Source organism: Portunus trituberculatus, chromosome 35, assembly GCF_017591435.1.
Source record: "Portunus trituberculatus isolate SZX2019 chromosome 35, ASM1759143v1, whole genome shotgun sequence".
NCBI classification, from domain to species: Eukaryota; Metazoa; Arthropoda; class Malacostraca; order Decapoda; family Portunidae; genus Portunus; species Portunus trituberculatus.
The window spans coordinates 16818426-16844298 of NC_059289.1; the positions used below are offsets into that span (position 1 = coordinate 16818426).

At 41.9% G+C, this 25873-nt stretch overlaps 1 protein-coding gene across 50 annotated transcripts in view; it reads right to left on the reverse strand.

The window, feature by feature from the left end:
* The window catches only part of LOC123513214 (Down syndrome cell adhesion molecule-like protein Dscam2), a 424526-nt gene that overhangs the window by 153487 nt on the left and 245166 nt on the right, over positions 1–25873 (reverse strand). For 21 of the 50 annotated variants that reach the window (XM_045270251.1, XM_045270253.1, XM_045270254.1 and 18 more), the window contains exons 7-14: positions 23299–23428; positions 13682–13860; positions 13339–13467; positions 12992–13117; positions 12702–12846; positions 7716–7883; positions 7059–7153; positions 6613–6774 (exon numbers count right to left, since the gene is read on the reverse strand). In XM_045270251.1, coding sequence (XP_045126186.1) covers positions 6613–6774; positions 7059–7153; positions 7716–7883; positions 12702–12846; positions 12992–13117; positions 13339–13467; positions 13682–13860; positions 23299–23428 — 1134 coding nt within the window. Of the gene's footprint in view, positions 1–6612; positions 6775–7058; positions 7154–7715; positions 7884–12701; positions 12847–12991; positions 13118–13338; positions 13468–13681; positions 13861–14590; positions 14712–15091; positions 15213–15848; positions 15970–16230; positions 16355–18510; positions 18629–21046; positions 21174–23043; positions 23168–23298; positions 23429–23681; positions 23812–24315; positions 24440–25301; positions 25426–25689; positions 25814–25873 lie in introns of all 50 variants that reach the window. The other 29 variants (XM_045270235.1, XM_045270240.1, XM_045270271.1 and 26 more) reach the window with 12 other exon arrangements.

The following is a 25873-nucleotide window of genomic DNA, read 5'->3' on the forward strand; positions in this document are numbered from 1 at the left end:
GCCCTTCTTCCACTTCGTCAGGGAAAGCAAAAGGCAGGATTTGTGGCTCGACTGGTGAGAACAAAACTTAATATCAAATGTGTGTTGAGAAAGCAAAGTTGGCCAAGAGAAATGTTTATTTGACCCAGAAATAAAGAAAAAGCACATGCCATAATTTGTAATATTATGACTGTCTTCATTCTTATTTTGGGATAAGAGAGTCTAAAACCAATAAACTAAATGTATTAAGATATGCATTGTAAAAATTCAGTGAGTGTTTGTGAGAGTTTGGAAAAGAATTTAAGGAAGGAACCAAAAAGTTATTCATCTAAAATTTTTACATCTACTCTTGTAGCAGATGGATGGCTGTCATTAGATAAGTCACCAGCATAAATCAGTAGGAGTGACTGACTCTAGCAACTAAAAACACCATGAAATAACCCACCTATCAGAAGATGAAGTAGACTGAGAAAGGTACATGTATAAAATACTGAATACTATGCATGAAGCATCTCTTATGTCCTGCATCTCATGAGTGGCAATTATTATACACATGAAGAAATCAAATGGCAATAATTTAATGTATACATTTACCTGCCACTGTATAGTTAAAGATTCAAAGATAACACTCAATATTTGTATGATACCAGGTTGCATTACAAAATAGTCCGTGACATGAAAGTAATAAGATCATCCACTGATCCTTCTGTAGGTTACTATTTACTATTAACACAGTCATCATATTGGTTACCTGGTACTGACAAGAATGCTATACAGTATTAGTTGTAGAGATGCAATTCTATGAAATATGTAACAATGTGAAAATTAATAAATTAAGAATTTCTATAATCATGTCTATCCCCTTACTATGATCTGGATTTACAAAGGGAAAGGCCAATGATATCAAAATTGTGAAAGATTTTACCCAGGTCAATTTTAAAATTTAAAATTCATGACAAGGCTGCTTGCAACAAGTGAGCTGAAGCTCCTTTTGCTGACAACTCTGTTCCTCGCCATTCATGATTTAAAACTTTTAAAAACATGAATACTGCTACTAGATATTTAAAAAATGGATATTATTCCTGAATACTGAAAAGGTAATTTGATTTCATACATGCATATGCTATTCATTAAACAACTACTGTATAATCTAAATGTACTTTATAAACAAAATAATTTCTCAGCATCTGACTGTCCTGTTTTAGAGTAATGGTGATGACTTCAGCATCACTGTATCCTAGCGACAGTCCAAGAGATAAAGTGACTTGGCTCAAGATATGTTTTCATGCTTTATATTATAATAGTTGAGCGAGATATTACTAAATGGTTTCTTTCTTTTTGGTAATGAAATTGTGAACACAAAATTACAGTCTCCACAATGAACATGACAGCAGTCACAATTAGAAATTTATTCCATTATGAGTGGGTACTGTGTTAAGGTACATAAATGATCTAAATAATAAATAAGTAATATATAGAAAATGCATTAACATAACATTCCATGCAAAAAATGTACAATATCAGGTACTTTAAATCTTTCTTTACCCTTTACTCTCAGTTCCTTTTCATATCTGGTTTCTCCAACAGGATTGAAGGCTGCACATGCATACTTCCCAGAGTGTTCCGACTTAACTCCTCGCAAGACTAAATTACTCAGCTTTGAATCAACTTTATTTATGATAAATTTAGCTGAAGACATAAGAGGCAAGTCATCTTTGTACCACTGCAGAGTGATGGGATCATCCCCATTGCTGTGCATGATATTTGGATCAGCTGACCCACCGTCACCTCCTCCGGGAACCAGAAGGGTAACACTTCTGGTGGGACTGAGTATGGGATAGCACGACAAACAATTAGCTCCGCATAGTGACGTATAAATTCCATAAAAATAAAATTTCTTAATAATAATTCTAGACTAAAGCAAAAGATTATGCCTCTGAAAATATCTACACGAGTATTCAATGACGGTATCAATTTGAAGATAAGTATCCAAACAAACACTTGAGATTGGCTGCCCATCAACATTTCATGATGTGTGCCTCAATGAATAACTTGGGACAAAGAGAATCTGTTATCATGACTTGAAGCTGCAAGCAGGTACAGTATATTAAGAGCAATGCATATTTTTCCCAATTTGAATAACTTTAAATATCATCTGTTTTAATGAGTCCAATGTATTGATAAAAAAACAAAGATACCATTTTACTGCAACAAAGAAAGAGGTATGTGAATAATGAACCAAGGATGGATATGTATAACTTCAATCTTGAGTCTATGTATTGCCATTTGAGTGCACTTTCATTTTCACATCACCTTTATTAGGTGGTACAGAATTTAATTGTTGCAATCTTCAGCTAAACAAATTCTGATATACTGTACAGTACATATCTAGTATAAAATGTTTCTTCAAGACTGCATAAGCATTTTAATCAAGTCTGCTCAGAAACATGCATTACTTTCATAATATGAGTAATATTTTTCATATGATGTCTATACGAGAATGTGGAGTGGCTACAAATGAAAAATTTGTGCAGCATAGACTACCAAGTCAATTAAACAACAAAGCTGGGTATTCCATATGAAGAATGCTGTACCATTGACAACAAGAACAATGGACTCCTCCGTCTGGCCAGCCTGATTAGAAGCTGAGCAAGTGTATGTGCCAGAGTGAGAATGAGCCACCTGGGGAACAACAAGGATGGCCATGGACGGTGTGGGAGAGGACACAGACACAGATGGGTCCGTAATAATCTGGCCATCCTTAAGCCATGTTAGTAAAGGTGGTGGAGATGACTGGGCAATGCAAGACTGCTGAAAAGTGTCACCCTCCAAAACCTCCAGAGCATCCATTAGACTTAGAGGATAAGACGGGGGAGGTCTGCAAGCATTAAAGATCTTCATTGTGTGCCTTCCTACAAGTAACTTGTTGATAATAACTGGCATAAAGGTATAATTGTAGATTCTACCAAACAATCTATCATTCCAGTTTAGACATTCAGATATCGAGCCTCCAACTATATGTATCTTTTTTTGTGTATCAGTATCAGGAAATCAATAAATGATTCAGTACTTGAAGAACATAATCATAGTAATTTTCTAAATAAGAAAAGCTACTGTATTAATTGCATTCATTACAAAAACTAATAAAACAAAAACTTTTAAACAACGGTATATTCTCATAACATCTTTGTACTACTGTGTATTCACAAGGCCAGGCACAACTGATTTTTTCCTCATCAATATTTTTCATCTTGTTCTATGTCAGATTCCCCATGAATGTGAATCAAATCCAAGCAAAATTATAAATAGTATTACTATCAGATATCCATAAAGTATCATATATCCACATACAATAGAGAGTGTGATTTGCAAATTTTGGATTGGGAAAGGAAATAAATTTTTATGATATCAGGAAGAAGAATGATACTGCTGAAAACAAAGTAAGGCAAAGGAAAGGATCTATTGATATATATACATGAAATTTTGTGAGGAAAAGCAGCATATTAGTAGGTAAGTTCAACTGAAATTGTAGGCAAATAGGTAAGAATTAATGATACAATGGCTAGTACACTGTAGGGAAGTGTGCGAGACACAAACATAACATAGAGAGGCAGAAACCTTTAACATTAAGCTTGGCAGATTTAGTGACTTGTCCGGCAGGATTTGAGGCCACACAAGTATACTCCCCAGCATGTTTTCTTTGAGATTGGGCAATGAAGAGAAGTGACATCATGGGTGAGGGATAACTCACAGAGACTGATGGATCAGTAAGAGCTGAACCATCTTTAAGCCAGGTGATTGTGGGATGTGGATCAGACTGTGCCACACATGTGATTTGAAAAATGTATCCCTCAAACACCTCAGATTCTGCAGTTATTGGGAGGATATGTGGAAGCTCTGCAATTATTTTGCAAATAAAGTCAAATTATTAACGATGTTGTGAAAAAAATAAAATTCCTTCTCATAAAGTTTAAATTCTTACCAGTTCTTAATATAAAAGGTCAAAGCTATTGTTTAGTTAACACTTGTGCATATGTAATAGTTTGTAAAAAGGAAAAAGATGCCCCTTCCTCATGTTCACAGCACAACAAATTTGTAATATCACAAAAATGTGTTGTGCAAACCATAAAGACTCTCCATATATTTTCAGCCTTGTCAACTATAGCATGTAAGTACTATATCTGCAGATGAGTTAGTACACACTGCTGCCAGCAGAATGTCAGAAGAGCTTTGGACAAAGCACCAGTTTATCTTATGTCGCCAAGTAGTTTTGAAGTCATGGAAAGTGGACATAGTTTTTTGAAATGTGAAGAGATAATCATGATAGTCCAAAGAAAAAAGGACAGATTCATGAAGAACATAGACAAATGACACACAACTGTTCAACACTTTCCATGATTTAAACCCGTGCAGTCTGGGTTGCTTGCCATTTCAGTGCTTAACATGATGCTTGATTTAGGGTATTATATTTTCAAGATGTTGCAATGGCTATTACTGATAAAATACATTTTATGTTACACCTAGCAACTCCTGATTATGTAACTAAGGAGCCTATACAGATGAAAATATTTTACACATTTTGAATTATGTTACTCTTTATATGTGATTGAAATTCATTCTCATTCATGCTATTAATGAAAGAGAAACACACTTTTGCTTCATAGTTTGTAAGACAATTCTCAGCCATCTTAAATATCATTAAAAGAGTTTAGTTATAGACTTGCACTGACCATTCATTTTATGCCTTGGAATGGGAGGTGTTACCTCCTCATGCAGTGCAGGCGGAGCAAATTGTATCAGAAGGCACTGCTCGTGTCAAATCAGCGACACGTTTCTCAACCAATGTTATAATTAGCTTAAAAATATCTGCAGCAATTACCCCGGACAATCAAAGCATCAGTATACATAGTACTGCCCGCCAAGTTGGTAGCAACACATGTGTAGTTCCCAGAGTGGCGTGGGCACAGAGGCGTGAACTTCAGCAGTGAGTAACGGTCACCCAACTTGTTCACTGACACAAGAGGATCCACACTATTTGTTTGGACCTCATAACTCATGGCACTGCCACCATGACCACCAGGGCGAGATGCCACACTGCCACTCTCAGGGAGAGGGCCACAAAGATCCTCATGCTCCTGGTGTTCCCTTGGGAACTGCCACAGGTCAGGGTGACTGGAGTCCATCCTTGCAGGAGTAATGGGGTGACCATCCTTATGCCAAGTGAGATCAATGGGAGAATCCCCAGCCACAACAATGCACTGGATCAAAGAATTTGATCCTACACCAGGGTCACCAATGACAAAAGGGTGGATCTGTGGGGGAACTGTGACCCAGCAGTCAGACAGTTTCACTTCATATGTCATGTAAACACCAGCTGTAAATCTATAAAGATCATAATTAACCACTGAAAGATATGGTTCCAACATGTCATGATCACTTACCTCTGTCAACCTTACTTTAATGTCTCAACAGCTCCAAATATATAATGCTCCTGAAAAGAAACTGTCATGTGCATGCAAACAAGTCTTCTTGGATATCTGCACATTACAAATAAATAAATGAATAAATAAATACAAGAAAGTACACCAGTGGATATTTCTTAAACACGCACACATACACACAGTATATATATATATATATATATATATATATATATATATATATATATATATATATATATATATATATATATATATATATATATATATATATATATATATATATATATATATATATATATATATATATATATATATATATATATATATATACACTGGGGCTCACATCTAACACTTACAGTCATTCATGCTTTTAAAAGCACGCACACACACACACACATACACACACAAACACACATACACACACAAACACACACACACACACACATTGATAAACAGATAAAACCTAAAAATGTATAATTATTTTGCAGTAGTAAGAGGTCTTCTGCAGGTAAAAAGATTATTAATCTAAATTTTAAAGGCAATGACAGTTTTATCAACAAAATTACTCAGTTGGACATGAATATAATTACACACAGTATATGATGATATGTAATAATTATCATTATTGCAGTAACACAGCAATCATTATACTAAAATATATATTAAGGGTAATAACTACAAAATTTTAAAGGCAAACAAAATCTGCACTGCATCAATGCTTTTTTCAAAGCACTCTGAGATTTGAATGGAATACACATATACTGTTCATTGCCTTTATCACTCCAAGTGGCCAATGATGCAGGGCCAATGATGAGTCATGGAAATAAGCTGGTCAGACACTCACCAACTGCTCATTTATTAAGCTTTCACTTCACTTCCTCTCCTGATCTTCAGGTTTAAAAAGTATGTAATTAATTTACTTTTCTCAATTTTTCATTGAAGCAAATTTTAAATCTTTATCATTCAATGATCTTGAAATAAGAAGAATTTGAATAAATAGACAGAAGCCTAAGTGAGCAAAGCATTTATATTTTTTAGTGTACTCCTCAGTGAGAAGTGAACAGTTCCACTTACTCAATATGGCATTGCATCATTATCCAACCATCTGGTGGGAATCAAATCTGGATTACATGTGTGAGAAATGAGGTTAATGTTCTTAAGTCTACAACAGAAACTATTGAATTTGACTTACCCATAACTTGAACATCAAGATCTCCTCGAGCAGTGTAGCCCTGACTGTTGCGTGCCACACAGGTGTATCGGCCCTGGTCTGAGCTGCGTTCCACGGCCTCAATAAGCAGCGTGCCATTGTCATGTGGGTGCTGACGACGGTTGATTGGAAGCATACGACCATCTGAAGAAAAATCAATTATTTGTTTTGAATTCAGTGTTTTCTATCCTTCAAACAAATGTTTTAAATTCTCTTTTCCATGAAAAGTCAAATTTAGAATGAAGGAAAAATATTGGGTGGTGAACCCAATTAATAAAAGGGTTCCTTGACTACAAATCATCATTATTTGTAATCTTTAAAAAATTGTTTCTTTTAGATACAAGAACATGGATATGTGTCTTTATGATACAGTATACATATTCAGAATATTACTTTAATGAGACATAATTAAGCTTGCCACTACTTACTCTTTTCCCAGACAATAGAATCAATAGGGTAGCCGGCAACAGGGCAGTGGACGATCATGTTCTCTCCAGCAACAACTGCAACCTTGTCCATGGGTCTGAGAGCACAACAGCAGGTCAATGTTTGTTCACTCTTATCAACACCACTCTAATGTTCCTTCAATAAACAATGTACTACTATTTGAATATTAACTAATTTGAATATCAATTAATTTCCAATTCAATGAAATGCTCAACAAAGAATGCTTAAAGATATACAAGGTAAACAAAGAAATAAAATAATAATAAAAAATAATAATGATGATGATGATGATGATGATGATGATAATAACAATGAAAATAATAATAATAATAATAAAAATAATAATAATAATAATAATAATAATAATAATAATAATAATAATAATAATAATAATAATAATAATAATAATAATAATAATAATAATAATAATAAAAATAACAATAATAATAATAAAGACAGTAGAATAGTTTGTGTAAATGAGTAACAGCTAAAAAGTTACATATTCAAGTTCCAAATCATTCCTCCAAAACTCTCCATTATAATTCAGTTGTTAGCAGTACAAATTTCACTTTTATATCTTCCATAGACTTGCTACACTATTTACATTATGTCAAGGCAGCAAAAGTAAAGCTTCTCACCTGATGTTAGGGAGTCCATAAACATTAAGCCTGGCAGCATGCTTGACTGAACCCACTGTGGAGGAAGCCACACAGGCATACTGGCCACCATCATTGGTAAGCACGCCAGAGATGTTGAGGTGGGACACAACTTCTCCATTAACAGTCACATACTGGCCAACTTGCATCCTGAAACCATAAATCCAACACATGAACAGAGAGAGAGAGAGAGAGAGAGAGAGAGAGAGAGAGAGAGAGAGAGAGAGAGAGAGAGAGAGAGAGAGAGAGAGAGAGAGAGAGAGAGAGAGAGAGAGAGAGAGAGAGAGAGAGAGAGAGAGAGAGAGAGAGAGAGAGAGAGAGAGAGAGAGAGAGAGAGAGAGAGAGAGAGAGAGAGTTTACCTTTAAGAGTTTACCTATAAATTTGCTATGGGAAATGAGCTACACTCGTGGTGTCCCGTTCGCTTGAATCCATTTATCATATTTTTCTTTAAAACTATGGATACTTCTTGCTCTCACTACACCCTCTGGTAATCTATTCCAGGCAGTGACAGTTCTTGCTGGGAAACTGAACTTCTTAATATCAGTTGTACAACCCAAAATCCTCAATTTCAAATCATGATTATCTCTTGGTCTTCTCGTTATATCCAACTCGAGAAAGTCATCTCTATCAATCTTGTCAATCTCATTTACACACTTGAACAGTTGGATCATATTATCTCTTCTTCTCTCTTCCAACGTTGGCAGATTTAGTCTACATAATCTTTCCTGGTAATCTACATCATGCAAGGCTGGCACCAGTTTCGTTGCTGCTTTGTACCCATTCCAGTTTATGTATATGTTTCTTCAAATGAGGCACCCATACCATCTGTGCATATTCTAATTTTGGCATCAGAATTGATTCTATTACTTTTTGACCAGTGTTTCATTCAGGTGAGTAAATGTAGTTGTGATATTTGCAACTATTGCCAAACCTTCCCCTACAATTTTGTTTATATGTCCCTCAGGTGACAAGTTGTTTTGTACTATAACCCCCAAGTCTTTTTCTCTTTCTAAACACATTAGATTCACTCCACCTAAGTTATAGCTTGCATGAGGTCTGTGTATACTTCTTCCCATTTCCAACACATGACATTTGTCAGCATCAAATTCCATCATCCATTTATTGCTCCATTCGTGAATAATATCCAAGTCCTCTTGTAAACCTTGACAATCTTCTTGGGTTTTTACTTGTCTCATTATTTTTGCATCACCTGTGAACAAATTAATATAACTTCTCACTCCATCCAGTAGATCATTTACATATGTCAGAAACATTAGGGGTGCCAACACAGAACCTTGTGGGACTCCACTCTCTACTTCAGCCCATTCAGAGCTTACACCCCGTACTACTGTCTTCATTTTTCTCCCTGATAAGTAACTTGTCATCCATTTAAGTATCTTGTCCCCAAGTTCTCCACATTCTTCCATCTTCCACCTAAGTCTTTTGTGGGATACCTTATCAAAAGCCTTTTTTAGATCAAGATATATATACAGTCAACCCATCCTCCTTTCAGATCAACTATGTCAATTACTCTTGAATAAAAATTTAGAAGATTGGTAACGCAAGATCTTTCCTTTCTAAATCCAAATTGTTTTGATGAAAGAATTTCTCTTTCTTCTAGGAACTTCATCCATCTATCTCTTATTATTCCCTCTAACACCTTTATTAATATACACAGAAGAGAAACAGGCCTGTAGTTTAACATTATCTCTCTAATTCCTCCTTTATGTATGGCCACTATTTGCGCTTCCTTCCACTTTTCCGGAACATATCCTTCTTGTAATGACTTCATGTATAACTGATGAATTGGCCAACTTAATTCCTCAGCACAACATTTCAACACCCATCCTGACATTTGGTCCGGTCCCATTGCCTTATTCACATCCAGCATCTGGAGTCTTGTTATGACTTCCTTTCTATCAAATACAATGTTTTCCAACTTGGGTCCTTGATATCCTCCTAGTACTCCTTCTCCAACATAATCACCATCTTTTACAAACACTGATTTAAACTTGTTATTTAATACCTGAGCTATTTCTCGCTCATCTTCAATAATCTCTCCTTCCACTTTCAGCCTCTGAATTGCACCTTTTATTTTTGTTTTACCATTAATGTATTTGTAAAAAAGTTTAGGATCACTTTCATATTTATCCACAATGTTTTTCTCATATTTAGCCTCTTCCTCTCTTCTCACCTCTGTATACATATTCCGTGCTCTATGATACTTTTCCTTTGTCCCTTCATTCCTTCTTTTTCTCATATTTTTCCATGCTCTATCTCTCTCTTCTTTGGCTTTTCTGCATCGCTCGTTAAACCACACTTTTTTATCTCTCTCTCTTGGCTTATATAAAGGGACTGTTTTCTGAACCACTTCGTCATATACTCTCAGTACCTCTTCCAGCATTGCCTCTGTATTCAATTCCAAAATCCTCTCGAACCACCTCCTCTCACTAAAACATTTCTTCATATTCTCTATGTCAGCCTTCTTAAAGTTGTACTTATTAATCGCAGTTTTCTGGGACTCACACTCCAATCCATATCTGAGCCACACTTCACATATTAGGACTACATGATCTCCTCTTCCTAGTGGGCTCTCAATCGTGATATTACCTATTTCTTCCTCCTTTCTAGTAAATATTAGATCCAATCTTGATGGGTTATCATCTCCTCTAACTCTTGTAATTTCTTTGATGTGTTGGTACAGAGCATTTTCTGTCATTTGATCAAATACTTTATCTCCCCAACTCCCTTCCTCGCATTTCGGCTCCATACTTTCCCAGTCCACTTCTTTACAGTTAAAATCACCACAAAGTATGATGCGATTTGATCTTCTGATTAATCTTTCTAAGGTATCCAAGGTATTCCTCATTCTCTCGTGGCTTTCTCTTGCCCAAGCTCCTGTGTATGGTGCTACGTACGTCATTATCACTGTTATTTTCTCATTTTCTTTTGTTGTAATTTCCACTGCTAACACTTCAGCTAATTCAGACTTAATCTCTATATTTTTCACCCTTAAACTGTTGTGGACCAGAATACAAACTCCTCCACCAAATCTACCCACTCTGTCTTTCCTCCAAATGTTGTATCCTTCCCAGCCAAACAACTCCAAATTTATCTCTTTTTTTACTTTAGTTTCCACCATACAAAATACCATGGGATTTTTTCCCTTAATAAGTCTGCTATTTCTAGTCTTTTGGAGCTTATGCCATCCACATTGGTATAAATTAACCTTAGATTCACATAGACTTCTTCCTTCACACCTCTTGTCACTACTCCTGGGGCCATCATCCCTCATATGGCCCCTTCTACCTCTATTGACACACCTCTCTTGAACAGTCTCACCACTTTTCCCCTCCTTATAGCTAAAAAATATTTCTTAGCTTCTTCATCTGTTATGTTTTCATTTTGACTTCTAGCCATTTTTCTCATCTCTTGAACTTTCATTCTCTCTGGTAATGACATATCTCTATTCACATAGATTTCTTTCATTCCCTCTATCCTTCTGAGCCTGCTTGCCATGGCCAACACCTCCCTTGCAGTTCTTTCAGAGCTGAATCTCACTTTCACAGGTCTTTTGTTACAACTTTTCTTATCGTGATCGTATCTACCCAATCGCCTTATATCTAATATATCTTCCATCCATCTGTCTTCATCATCCTTTATTTCATCAATATCTTATGCACCATATTTTTGACATGATCTTGTCTCTTAACTATACTTTCAATCACTGGTTCTTGTATTCCTGATATAATTGAGGAAACCCTTTCACATTCTTCTCTTATTAGGTTGGCATTTTCCTTGATTTCTCCCTTCACCAGTCCTTTCATGTCACCCACCACTTCTTCCACCCTGGAGCTCATTTTTGTTAGCTCAATTTTGTCCTCATTTAAATCCCTGCTCAATTTTACAACCTCATTATACTTTCTTTCCACTAATTCTTCAGACTTTTTAACACTTGTCTCAATTTCTCTCTTATTTTGCTCCATTTTTCCTACACACTCCTCTGATTTCATCCCACTTGACTCTACAGCTTTATTATTTTCTTCCACATTATCAAGTAAGGCATTCAACGCTTTATCTTGTTTGCTTAGTTCATTTTTCAACTCTTCAAACTGGCTTCTCATATTCTCTGCTTCTGTCTCAAACTGTTTGACCTTCCTCTTAAGGCCTACAACATCACCCATCAAACTTCTAATCAGATCCCTATCTCTCCTGGAATTATCAATTAATTGTACACAAACACTCCTTAAGGTTGTCTCATCCATATTCATGACATCCTGAGAGTCTTCTATGCCACTTACATCTTCTAAATCAAAACTTACTGATTTGGCTTCTTTTCCCCCTCCTCTGCCAGTCTCTCAAAAGTTTGCATTATATCACCTTTTTCACCTCTTCTGTCCAGGATCACTCTCCCAGCAGCTCTGTCTCCTGCCTCTGCCATGTTTGTTTACAACCTCCTGGGAGAGCTTCACTTGTGACCATCTAGATCGTCACTTTCCAGAATAAATCAGTTATTTCAACACTTCTCAACAGTTATAGCACTTCACAAATACAAAAAAGCAGTAGGGACATTACGGTTGTTGCCTCCTTCAGCAGAGAGAGAGAGAGAGAGAGAGAGAGAGAGAGAGAGAGAGAGAGAGAGAGAGAGAGAGAGAGAGAGAGAGAGAGAGAGAGAGAGAGAGAGAGAGAGAGAGAGAGAAGCATGGAGGTGGGGAAGAGGGATGGGGAGAGGGGTGTGGAGTGGGAGAGGAAGAGGGCAGGCCTATGATACATATCACAGACAGCTTTAGCCACTGAAAAAGGACAACAGATTTCACATTTGTTAGAAATAGAGGTAGGAAAACTGCTTCATCAAATAAGGGGGGCTGACTATACATCAAACATTCAACCACACATGATATTTACATCTTAAACTTCTATCACTTCATTCTCTCACCACACACTTACAGGCTGGGTGATAAACTGACCTCTCAGAGTTGGAAAGCCGAGTGCCATCCAGTTCCCAGGTGATCTCAGGGGTTGGGTTGCCAGCAGCCACACAATTGAGGTAAACAGAGGATCCAGGCTGCAGGGTGGAAGTCTCGAAGGTGTAGGTTAACTGGGGTGGCTCAACTGTCAAGGAAGAAAGAGGAAAGCAAGAAAACTATTAGATAACTCTTTCTCTCTCTATATGTCTTCAATCACTTCCATTACATCCTAGTTAATTTAATTTTGATTACTGCTATATATTATTTTCTCCCTCTCTCTCTCAACTCACATCGACCTCCAAGCTTGAGTTCAGCAGTGGCCTGGGCAGACTCCTGGTCATTTCTCACGAAGCACTGGTACATTCCCTTGTCCTCACGGCCCACAGAGTTGATGTGAAGAACAGCCTCCTTGTGTTCTGATCCAAGGAAACATTTCCATTACAAACATAGTAAGCAAATGCATATTGGGTAAGTATGGTTTATGACCCATTCCATTTTAGAAATAAACTGTATTTATTTACATAAAGGTATCAAAATAAGGCTTTGTTGTTACTTCTTTCTAAAAGACTCCATTATAATAAAATAAAATGCAAACATCTTTCTCCACATAGTAATGACTCTACAAGCACCAACTCACCAATGGGTGTACCATCCTTGAGCCATGAAACAGACTTCACAGGGTTGCCACGGTAAGTACAGGTAAAGGTAGCTGGTCTTCCAAATTCCACAGTTTGCACCTTAGGTTCCACTTGAGCACTCAGGGGGGCTGAAAGAGGAAAAGAGGAATGAGAATGACAATACACACATACATTCTGTTGGCAGTATAAATAGCAGTAAATATTTCAATGAAATAAAAGGCAAACAGTGATTCATAGACTATGTACACTATACAATCTAGACAAAATGTACATAAAAGTGAGTTAAAACATTTTTCTAGTAGCTTATTTTATAACAACATTGATGATCCCTGATTAACTTACCAGTTACTGTCAGCACAGTCTCCACACTTTCACCTCCTACAGAGTTGTTCACCACACACAGGTATTTGCCAGAGTCCTCAACCTTGGCCTCACGGATGATAAGGGTTCCACCAACCTGCTTGATCCTCTCACCAAGTTCCACAGATGCCTTACGTCCATTCTCATTAAACTTAAACCATCTGTTGAAAAAGGTAACACCCACTCAAGTTCTACTTCATATATACATATCTGCACACATTGCATTTAATTTTTTTTTGAGATTTCTATTGACTTTTACAATAAAAGCAAATATATACAATAAAAAAAAAGCATGTTCATGAACTTTGATACAGCTAAACTGATTCAGAAGGTTAATTTTCTGAAAAGAACATTTGTAGAAAGAATGACTATGTTGTGTGTGACATGGTTTAGAAGGAAAGGCATTGATAAGTGCAGGACTGGGGAGAGGAGATAAGGATAACAATGGGTATGAGTTGGAGATTCGGCAATTTTGGTGCAGGGTGTGAATAATGAAAAAGGTACAAAAAATTATAAAAGGGAGTTTCAGTAATGAAATAAGAGAGGATGATGTGGGATGACCAAAAGAGAAGAATGATTTGAGGGGGAAAGATTAAAGAAAAGTAAAATGGAAGCAAATCTTTTGTCGTAAAATTTTAATTTATTGATCTATAATGTCTATGATGTACAATGTACATAACATGAGAAAAGGAAAAATAGGGAAACACTAATAGCAAACACCAGGAAAACTTCCAATAATATACATATATAAGATATTACAGTTACCTGAAATACTACAGTTTTAGCAATTATTCACCATACCATTGTTGGGACCAGTTCACATTATACACCAGTCTCCCATACCAGGGGAAAGTTGTTTCCAGGCCTTTGGACTATAGGTTGGACACCTACCGGTGTGAGGGTAGTGGGTGGCCTTGCAAGGGACACTGTATGGCCAGGTCACTGTTCTCAGACCCTGTTACCCTGGACAGGTCACTGCCAATCAGACGTGGTGCAATGTTCCCAGCTGGAGCTAATAATGAGGGCAGAAAGTGGACACAATCAAGCAGCATCCACTGCCTGGCCCTTGTCAGTCACACAGCATCCCAACACTTGCAACATGTGACCATGTCAGGCTTAAATCAACATGGAACCTGCTTCTTTTGCTACTTTAACAAGTAAATTCGTGATATAAAAGTTTCAAGCCCTGCAATCTGCAACAGTATTCATGAGCAGCCACGACCTCCTGCACTCCTTGGCTGCCACAATGACCAGGCACAACCAGCATGGGTCCCGCCCACACTGCTACACTACACACTCACCGGGTTACTAGACAGTACTAATGACAGCTCTGTTGATCTGTACCAATACCAGAGGGTACATAAGACTACTGAGACAACACTAATTCCTCACGCGGCTGCTGGCAGTGGGTGAGCTTGAGCATTGCAGAACAGAGGAGCTCCGCTACCAGCTTGAATGGAAGCTTCAGACAGCCTACTTCCCGTTACCCTGGGTGGCACTCTGCTCTTGGGTTCTGGGTGATTAGGACCATTGAGTACACACTGGCAGCAAGGCCGTGAGCATGGTGGGGGAGGGAAGAGGAGTCTAAATGTCTGCCACTCTTTACAACATAAAAAAAGAAAAAAAAAAATAATAATAATATTAATAATAATAAAAAAAAGACATCAGAAATGTTTATGTTGTTGTTTTGTTGTTGTTTTCCGGCTTCGACGATCTCACAGATCCTATGAGCCCTGGTGGAGGGAGATATGTTTACATCACACACATCAAGGCCGCAAACTTCTCGAGAAGGCGTGGCGCGACTGTCACATTTTTTTTGTTTTTCAAGGGGCATCAACAACACCTGCGAGATAGTATTTCTATTTGTTTGATCTATAATAATAATAATAATAATAATAATAATAATAATAATATTATTATTATTATTATCATTATCATTATTATTATTATTATCATCATCATCATCATTATTATCATCATTTTAAGTAGGAAGAGTACCGACCAAAGGTACCACAAAAGGGTCCGTTGAAGTGCAGCTCCCCGAACACAGACCACAGACACCATCACAACTCGTCTCAAATACCTCAGGTCTTCCTGTGATTGGCACAATGCCACAAGCCTACCTGACTTATTACTGTGGTGTGCTTACGTGTATCGTGGAGGGGGGTGGGCCTGGGCGGGGCAGAAGAGCGAAGCTGAGGAGGCAGTGTGCACGGACTCCTCTGGCACGCGTGTTCTGGTCACCCGCGGCGGCACCTGACTCATGGGCTCTGTTCCCCGTCATGAGCAAACCATATCATTATTATCCCAGGCAAAACAAGGACTTCTAGCCACCTGAAGGGAAGGATGCCCATTTCGCTTAAAAAAAAAAAAAAAAAAAAAAACTATCAACACGCAGGGATGTTTCTTGGTTCGTTCTGGACAGCAGTAAAAATACTCCACTAAACGCTAGCCAAATTCTGGAAATAGGTGACCTCAGCGTGCTGCATGTAGCTAGTAGCTACTCAAGGGTCAGAGCTGAGGAGCGTTACCTGAACTCCGGGCGAGGGAAGGCTTGGGCGGGGCACAGCATGGCAATACTTGAGCCTGCTGATTCCCCTGACAACTCTTGAAGACGGTCACCTGATAACTTGGGCTGCACGTGACCCCCCGGAGCTGCCGCGGGAAGCAAAGTTACACCGAACCGCACACAAAGACCATCCAAGAATTAGGTAAGACAAGGAGCCCAGCGGAAAAAGGCCGTGGCAGATTATATCGGTGGAAGACTTTCCTACAGCACGCCTTCTTCACCATTAACTGAGTAATGTAAGAGTTATCTATGTGTATCACACACACACACACACACACACACACACACACACACACACACACACACACACACACACACACACACACACACACACACACACACACACACACAAACACACACACACACACTTATAAAGTGATCTGGTTTATGTAACACTAGTCGGCTGACACACATAAAATGTTTTCACGTGAAAGGGGATAACAACGAAATGTTCTCTCTTATGAATTTCAAGACTCCTCCCATGGTATCTTTCCCAATGGACACTTGACGACCATATTGAAAAATAGATAAATAAATAAATAAATATATAAATAAACATAAAATATAGAAAGTCGTGGTCAGACAAAATTTTCATGATAACATACTAGCATTGTCCTCTTCACACATTCTGACCTTCAGACTCTTCCCTTTACACACCCATGACATCTTCAATACAAACCTATCTCAGTGAAAACCTTTCCTATGTGTTTAAAACATTTCCCAAATACTCATATGCAACCTCTTCTCTCTCAGTGTCATAAACAAATCACTAGGACACTAAAAAGTCACTCCAAACTAAGATGGGTCACCGTGAATGGGAAATTTAGGCCAAGCGCTCCCCGTAAATGGCATCAACAACAACAACAAGCGGGGGCGTTGAAGCCGTTGACCCGCGCGGGACGGCAGTGGATGTGCGGCTTTAAGGTTTGTTGTGGGACGATCGATACGCGGCCACGTGGAGTGGGAGCCGCGCTGGCCCTCACTAGCTGAAGGTCCCGAGTCTCGTGACGACACTCCGCCAACCCAGCCAGCTCTCCGCCGCGCTGAGTGGCCACTGGCCCGGTTTTATCTTTGCTGCCAGGCCCGCCACTGTTAGCGATACTTCTTTACTTATTTTTTTTTTCTTTATTCAGCAACAAAAATTAACTTTGTAATAAGTCACCTACGGCAATGATTACTAACGAATCTGTACAAATGTAGTGAAACATGTCACATTTCTCTTTTATTATACACGTATCTTGATAGTCCGCCTTGCACGCTCTTCCTCACCTGTTGCCAAAGGCCGCGCTCAGACACGTGTCGGCCAAGACAAGTGGGAATCACCTCGGTAATGGGTTGGAGTTCACTTTCCACCGCAGACTCAGAAGCTGAATGGAAGACCAATAACTCCGCCCTATCGGCGTGTCCCCGCCTGCCACCACCGTCAAGCCTCTGGCCGTCCCACTTGCCTCACTTTTTCAAGGTCAGCCAACAACCGCTCAGGAGACTTGCACAAATTGTTTTCTCACAAACTTTCCCGCGAACATTATGCAAAAATCTTGATAAAAAAAAAAATCGAAGGAGAAAAAGAGACTCCCATGCTGCAGCGTCGCCCGAGGTGCTAGTTATTTGGCAAATCTTACTTTAGATGCTACAGAAAGAGTAATGACACAATTAAGTCGCCGTTATCTCTTTCAAAGCCTGTCCTCCCTTCAACTTCTATATCCTTCACAGCACAGCAGGGCCTTGTCTCTCACCTCCTCATAACAACCCACCTGAAGGAGGGCAGCGGAAAGGCTTGGACCCTGCAGGTTAATGAGGCCGTTTGTGCTTGCGCCACCTGAGATGGGAAGGGGATCTCCTGCAGCTTGGGGCCAGTGCTCGTGGTGGCGTCTTGACAACAAACACAAATTTAGCATGCACCCCAGAAGAGAGAGTGAATATTGTCGAGAAGGAACCCCGCCTGCAAATAATCTAAAATTCTAAATAATCATTTACATGGAGGAAAGGCAACCGCACACTGGTAAAAAGAAAACAGATCACGTTCAAATGTAAAACTCCAACCTTTTCTTATAGAGATGTTTTGAAACTATCGTGTTTCTTTTTCCGTGGGGAAAAATTAAGAAAAAAATCTGATTTAAAACCAAATTAAAATGAAAGCCGAAAACTCGGACGTTTCACAGACTTACCGGCATTTTGAAGAAAGAACCTCCCTTTATAACAAAATAAACTATAATTAAGAGAGGACCCTCCAGTACTTTACCTGTAGCTGGGGATGGGGAAACCTTGCAGGTTACAAGGCAGAGCATGCGCGATTCCCTGTGGCACGCTGCTGGGAATGGGCCACTCTCGTATCCTAGGGGCGGCACTCGCCTGGGGTTCTGAGGCACATCAAAGGATCTCGCTCACTACTTCCTTTATATTTCGACAATTAAATGCTTCGGTCTCCACCCTCTGCCTTTCGTTACCTCACACACCGAGGTCTTCACGAACATCTCAAGTCTGGTTGAAGCATAATAACGTTTTTGCTCTTCGATGCTTGTCACTTTCCCCTGAGGCTCCTTGAAATACTAAAACTAAAGTACTGGGACTGTCGGCGCTTGTGTTTTCAATGTCTCTCGAAAGTGAGGCACGTGGGATGTGTAGCGTGTGGTTCTTGTACGGTGGTGTTGAATGCACAGGATAGTCCTGAGTTTGTGAAGGAGTTAAAGGCGTTAAAGAAAGGACTCAGAAGTGATTATGAGTGCGAGGAATTGAAAAGATTCACGGGCGGTGTCGAGTAAGTCTTCAAAGGTTCTGGAGTTGTTGGCGTGTTGCGTGTCGCGGATGCTAAAATGAAATGAGTCGGATATTTCACGAATTGTATCCATGTTAAGTATTTAGTTCATGCCACTGACCTCACGGTGGGTGCCGGGGAGCCCTGCACGTTGCAAGTCATGGCGGTTGGGTCGCCTCCCGTCACTACGCGTCGCATGTTACCTATAAAGTCGCCGTCCTTGCGTGTTGGCCTGACGCTCGCCTCCGGGACTGCAGTGTTGGGGCGTTAGGAGATTAACGCCACACTTAAGCTCATCTATACACTGAACAAGACGAAACCAGTACCCTCCCATACTGCCTTGCGGCCTCAAAGCCTCTTAAGATCCTGCTGTCTCGCTACGGCCCAGGAAAGTCTTTGCCTCCACTGCTCGTCACGCTCCCCATGATGTCCTTGAAAATAGCCACACTGAGGAGCTAAGAATGGGCCAGGTATGTGTTCAGTGTGTTTGAAGAGTGAGGAGCTTGTGGAGCGTCAGAAGGTCCTGAGCGTTGGTCAGTACTTGGATACAGGAAAACCTTGATGTGACGGAAATTTAAGAGAAAATAAAAATCTAAAGAAAAAAAAATTAGTTTCACATCACAGTAAGTCAATGGACCTCTTAAAGTTTCTGAGTAGTGTTAGGTCTGTGGTCGTATAGAAGGCGGCTAACGGTGTTGCGAGTGTGTGTGCTGTGTCATACAGGGACTTCTCTCGTAAGTCCCTGTACACGTGTTTGTACTCATTACCCAGCCCAGGTGTCTGAATGGCGGACTAACCTCACGGCGGGTGGTGGGGATCCCTGGACGTTGCAAATCAAGGCGGCTGGGTCATCGTTGCCCACTGATAGCATGTTACCTATGGAGCTGCCATCTTTGCGCGTGGGCCTGACGCTTGCCTCAGGTACTGTGGATTGTGGGTCACGGAGGGTTAGTGACTAGAGGAAATCTTCAATGACACAAAAAGCAAACTGCGATGGCAGTCCCTCTCCTTTCTGCCGCCGTCCAGCCACCCACAATGTAGCAGCTTGGGAGGAAACAGGGCGCCTGAGCGTAACATGGGTGGAAAAACTAATGGCATCAGAAGCTACACGACTACTAAATGAAGGGTTGTGTTGGCAGTGAGTATGCGTGTGATGAAAAGGACCTGTCTGGATGTTGTGCCTCGATCCACTGACCTGACGGTGGGCGCCGGGGAACCCTGCACGTTGCATATCAAGGCAGCAGGATCACCGTTGCCCACAAAACGCATATTGCCTATGGATTCCCCGTCCTTACGTGTGGGCCTGACGCTCGCCTCGGGTGCTGTAGTGTTGGGGATGGGGTGGGGAGAGGTTAATGCCAAGCGGAGTGTCACCTGCACGTTTGGCAATTCCTAACCGCGCCGTCACTAACTTGAGGACTTAAGAGTCTCTTACGACGTCACTTGTCTGTTCCTAACGGGAGTCCACACATTATACTAAACTGAAATAATTCCTGAACATAAGCAAGCAGGGATGCCAATTCGATTCTTTCTCATCGCTGCCTCGCCACTCCTTAACACCCACGAAGGTTTCCTTGAAAAGATTACATATCAACGAGTCTTTTTTTTCTCGTTTTTTCTTTACTTCTTTACTATATCAGGTCACTTTCGTGTGGTTTTGGAGGTAGAAAATTCCTATTCTTGTGTAGCTTCCTGTGGTATATTCCTAATACTCCAGCAACATAATGTCTCCCTCCATCCTCTGCTTCTCGTCATCACACGTGTAAAGGTCCTCATGACCTCACTTGGTTACATATCAAAGTCTGCTTCTACAACGTTTGTTCCCTTTCCTCTATAGATCCTTCGAACAACAAACACTGAGGAATTTTAGATGTACAATGTCAAGAAAAAATGTAGAGTTCTGGAGTTTAAGTGAGTGGTTATAAGAAGCATGTACAATAACACGTGAGGGATTCTATCTTGAGTCTGTGTGGATGTGATGAACAGCATTTGTGTCTGGGTGTCTTGGTCTTGAGCTACTGACCTGACAGTGGGCGCCGGAGAGCCCTGCACGTTGCATGTCATGGCGGTTGGTTCACTTCTGCCCACTAATCGCATGTTACCTAGAAACTCGCCGTCCTTGCGTGTGGGTCTGACGCTCGCCTCGGGTACTGAGGAGTATAGGAGTGTGAGGAGGTTATAGCCGCGCTGAGTGCCACTCAAGTGCTGGACGAGACAAGGTCTAACCCCGCTGTCACTGCCCTGCGGCTTCAGCAGATCGTAAGACGCCACTTGTCTATTCGTAGCAGGACCACAGACACTAAACAAACGAAAACCACTGAATGGTGCCATAATACTCAGGACAGGCACTCAACTCCCCGCCGCAGTCCCGCTCTTCACAATGCAGCAGTCAAGAAAGGCCCTCAGAAAATATTATAAACTTTACCGAGTTTTTTTTTTCAGTTTTCGTTGCTCGGTTACTTTCATGTGTTTTGAGAGGCTAAGACACGACGACGCCCCAGTGCTGGTTTTATCTTTATGTTGGTGAAATATTGCGTGTTCTAGACAAGCTACTGCGTTCAAACATAGTGTGTGTATTTATCTAGTTGTAGTTTTACAGGGCATGGGCTTTATGCTCGTGTGTGTGTGTGTGTGTGTGTGTGTGTGTGTGTGTGTGTGTGTGTGTGTGTGTGTGTGTGTGTGTGTGTGTGTGTGTGCGCGCGCGCGCGGGCAGCAGAGATGGATGATGCACCTGAAGGAGGGGACGGGGTGGGCCTGCACCAGACACAGGAGCGTGGCAGTGTTCCGGACAGGGGTGCGACTCTCCAGAAGCTTAATCCCAGCGTCTTTCACAGTCGGCCGCACTGTCGACGTTGGCTCTGGGTTGGCAGACAAAAGTATGAGGAATGACAAGAGTAGCCAGGATAAGTGTCTTGCTGCGAGTCGCGGGTGCACCCTCCCCTCCGTCTCGCCATAAATGTTATTTTCTTCTTCAACAAAAACGTTTCATATTAATTTCCCTTTACATTGTGAGGAGCAGCGAGTGTTGGACAAGTGACTCCTTGGTCCTGGCAGGAGCGGTCCTCACGTGTCACTTTCGTCACTACTTGGGATGGACAGTCGAGCCACACACACACCAGGGACTGTTAGACGCCGACATCAATTATTATATATATATATATATATATATATATATATATATATATATATATATATATATATATATATATATATATATATATATATTTTTTTTTTTTTTTATTTATTTTTTTTTTTTTTGTTATGTTGTGGCCTATAGCCCCTGTAGGTAGCTTGAAAAGTATTGGAAGCGCTGTTAAGCTTCCATCCATTAGTGGCGCGGGCAATTTTATTCATAGTGGTACCCATATTAGGGTCCATATCACCACCCAAGCGCATCTTTGGTGTAACCACCTAGAAACTGGGTATCATGGTGACGTAGGTAACTTTAAACCACTCGACAAATGGCAAAGTAACAAGGAGATTCGTGGTGGGATTCGAACCTACGTATGCCCAATCCCAATCTCACCATCTTATCCACTACGCCACCGCCTCCCTATGCAAAGGAATTCCAACTTTGCTCACTTGGAAGATGTTCCATTACTCCCCAGCATGTAAACACTTCCCCTTTGTCACTCACTCACTCACACAAACACCGCGTAGTGTAGTGGTTAACACGCTCGACTTACAATCGAGAGGGTCCGGGTTCGAGTCCCGGGAAGCGGCGAGGCAAATGGGCAAGCCTCTTAATGTGTAGCCCCTGTTCACCTAGCAGTAAATAGGTACGGGGTGTAACTCGAGGGGTTGTGGCCTCGCTTTCCTGGTGTGTGGAGTGTGTTGTGGTCTCAGTCCTACCCGAAGATCGGTCTATGAGCTCTGAGCTCGCTCCGTAATGGGAAAGACTGGCTGGGTGACCAGCAGATAACCGTGGTGAATTACACACACACACACACACACACACACACACACACACACACACACACACACACACACACACACACACACACCAGCCCAGCCCCTCACCTGTACTCAGGGGTAGGGTAAGCCTGCGCCTGGCAAGAGAGGGTTGCAGTGCGTCCCGCTGCTGCTCCGGAAAGATCCAGTTTCTCGCTGAGGGAGAGGCGTGGTGCAGACAGTCCCACAGGATCTACCACACCGTGATCATTAATACACTTTCCCTGTGCCCTGAGCCTCTGGTGGGACGCCCCTCGCAAAGCTTCACTGTGACACCTTTGCCACCGACGTACTAAAAGGGCCTATCTATCAGTGGTGCTCTACCTGTGAGCGGGGACAGGGTGGGCCTGGGCGGCGCAGGTGAGGGCAGCGGCTTCACTCACAGCTGTCTGAGAGGCAAGACCAAGAAGCTTCTCGCTGAGGGTGATTCGAGGAGCGGACAAGCCAGCAGGGTCTGAAGTGATGCACACACCATTATTTGTTGCCTTAAAGGACTCTACTGCACACTGGGAACCCCTGCCATCACACAGCACCGCTACGTCCCAAATGCCGCACCGCACCACTACACTTCTGGCAACTCAGGCGCGTGCCACCACCTGGAGTGACTAGTAAGAAGTCACCAGTCATCCACAGCATCTTCACCATGCCTGGCCCTCCCATACCTTGGCTGACAGTGCCTTGAAATAACGTGCGCCTCCAGTGCGTACCTGTATCTCGGGATGGGGTGTGCTTGGGCTGCGCAGGGCATCACGGCGCTCTCTCGCACCCGCGTTGTTGAAACCAAGCTGGTGAACTTTTCAGTAACAGCCAGACGTGGGGCGCTGGGACTGGTGGGCGCTGCGTTAAGATATGCCAACCATAAGGACCGCCACTTCACTCTCACCTCTCATCACGCACCGCACGCCACCATCCCACACCCACACACGCACACCCTGTTGCACGCCATCGTCCCACTGTATGCTCGCGGTGCTGGCCTTCTACTATCTCACAGATAAGCCTGGCTGAAGGCCGCGCCAAGAGGTGATTGGAAGGTGTACTGAACAAACTACTTTAAGTTTAGAACATCCTCGATTTTTCTAGATTTTGAAACTGTGTGTGTGTGTGTGTGTGTGTGTGTGTGTGTGTGTGTGTGTGTGTGTGTGTGTGTGTGTGTGTGTGTGTGTGTGTGTGTGTGTCATGACTGTAAATGAAGAGACGAAATTAGATAATATTTATAACGAAAAAAAAAAATAATAATATACAAAAAAGTGCTTACCTTTGGACAGTTGAGAAGAGCCATCAAAACATATAAGTTCTGCAGCACAATGACTAGACCAGGATGCTGTGCGAACACTGAGTTACCTGTGCTCGGGGATGGGCTGAGCCTGGGCGGAGCAGGTGAGGGTGGCAGGACTGCCCTCGGCAGCAACGGAAGCACTGCGGGTCTCACTTACGGCCAGCCGCGGGGCAGTCAGACCCACGGCCTCTGAACGACAGCCACCCTAGGTCAGTGTGGACAAGCCACTGTCCCGCCCCTCCCACCCATCCACCCGCCGCGCGTCTCAGCTCCTAAATCAACAAGGCCTGGCTGTTAGGGCAATGAAAGCTCCGTATCACACCACCAAACATGTCCTGTGTTAGAGGCTGGAGGTCACTAAATACAGACACTTTCGGGTGGAGATATTTGGGTGTGTCTCCTTTCACGTGTAGCCCCTGTTCACCTAGCAGTGAGTAGGTACGGGATGTAAATCGAGGAGTTGTGACCTTGTTGTCCCGGTGTGTGGTGTGTGCCTGGTCTCAGGCCTATCCGAAGATCGGAAATAATGAGCTCTGAGCTCGCTCCGTAGGGTAACGTCTGGCTGTCTCGTCAGAGACTGCAGCAGATCAAACAGATCAAACAGTAAATTACCTACTTTGTATCTCTGTCCGAGGCCGCTACAGTGCATACACGAGTTACCTATGTAGTCGGCGCAGCTCACCTGTGCTCGGGGACAGGCTGGGCCTGGGCAAAACAGATGAGAGTGGCGGAACGGCCCTCGGCAGCGGCGGCCTTGATGAAGGTCTCACTCACAGCCAGCCGCGGGGCGGTCAAACCTACCGCCTCTGAACACCCGCCGCCATAGTCAGTGAGATTAGGCTGCAGTGTCCCGCCCCTCCCACTCACCCCACCGTCTCTACTCCTAAATCAACCAGCTGTGCGAGGCCTGGCTTATCACGATATTGGAAATTTGGTATAATAAATGGTATATATTAGTGTATTCGTAGCTGTCTTTCACTCAATAAACCCTTTTTATGACCACTGGCCCCAGCCACGCAGACACCAGTTATCTGTGCATTGAACGGCTCACCTGTGCTCAGGAATGGGCTGGGCCTGGGCGGAGCAGATGAGGGTGGCGGGACTCCCCTCGGCGGCTGCAGACTTGATAAGGGTTTCGCTTACGGCCAAACGCGGGGCGGTCAGACCCACTGCCTCTGAATAGCGCAGTATAACTCAATGAAAATGACTCTTCTCTCCCACCCACCCTGCCGTCTCAGCTCAGAACACCCACACACACACACAGGAGCCTGTCTGTCACGACGTTGTAACCTCGGTGTGATAACCCTATACATGACCTATATAAAGGGATGCAGAACACAACACACATCCGTCTGGGATTTTCAGACACCGGTCTCAAACAGCTGTGACCACCAGCCACGTCCCTTTCTCACAGCCCAAGCGAGCCCTGCCTGCAATACCTGTAGGTGGGGTAAGGATGCGCCTGGGTCTGGCAGTGCAGGTTGCAGGCGCTGCCCAGGTGGGCCTCAGAGGTGATGTGCTTCTCTTCCTTGGTGAGTCTTGGTGCTACGTGGCCCATTGGTGCTGTGTTGTGTCAAGATGAGACACACACACACACACACACACACACACACACACACACAC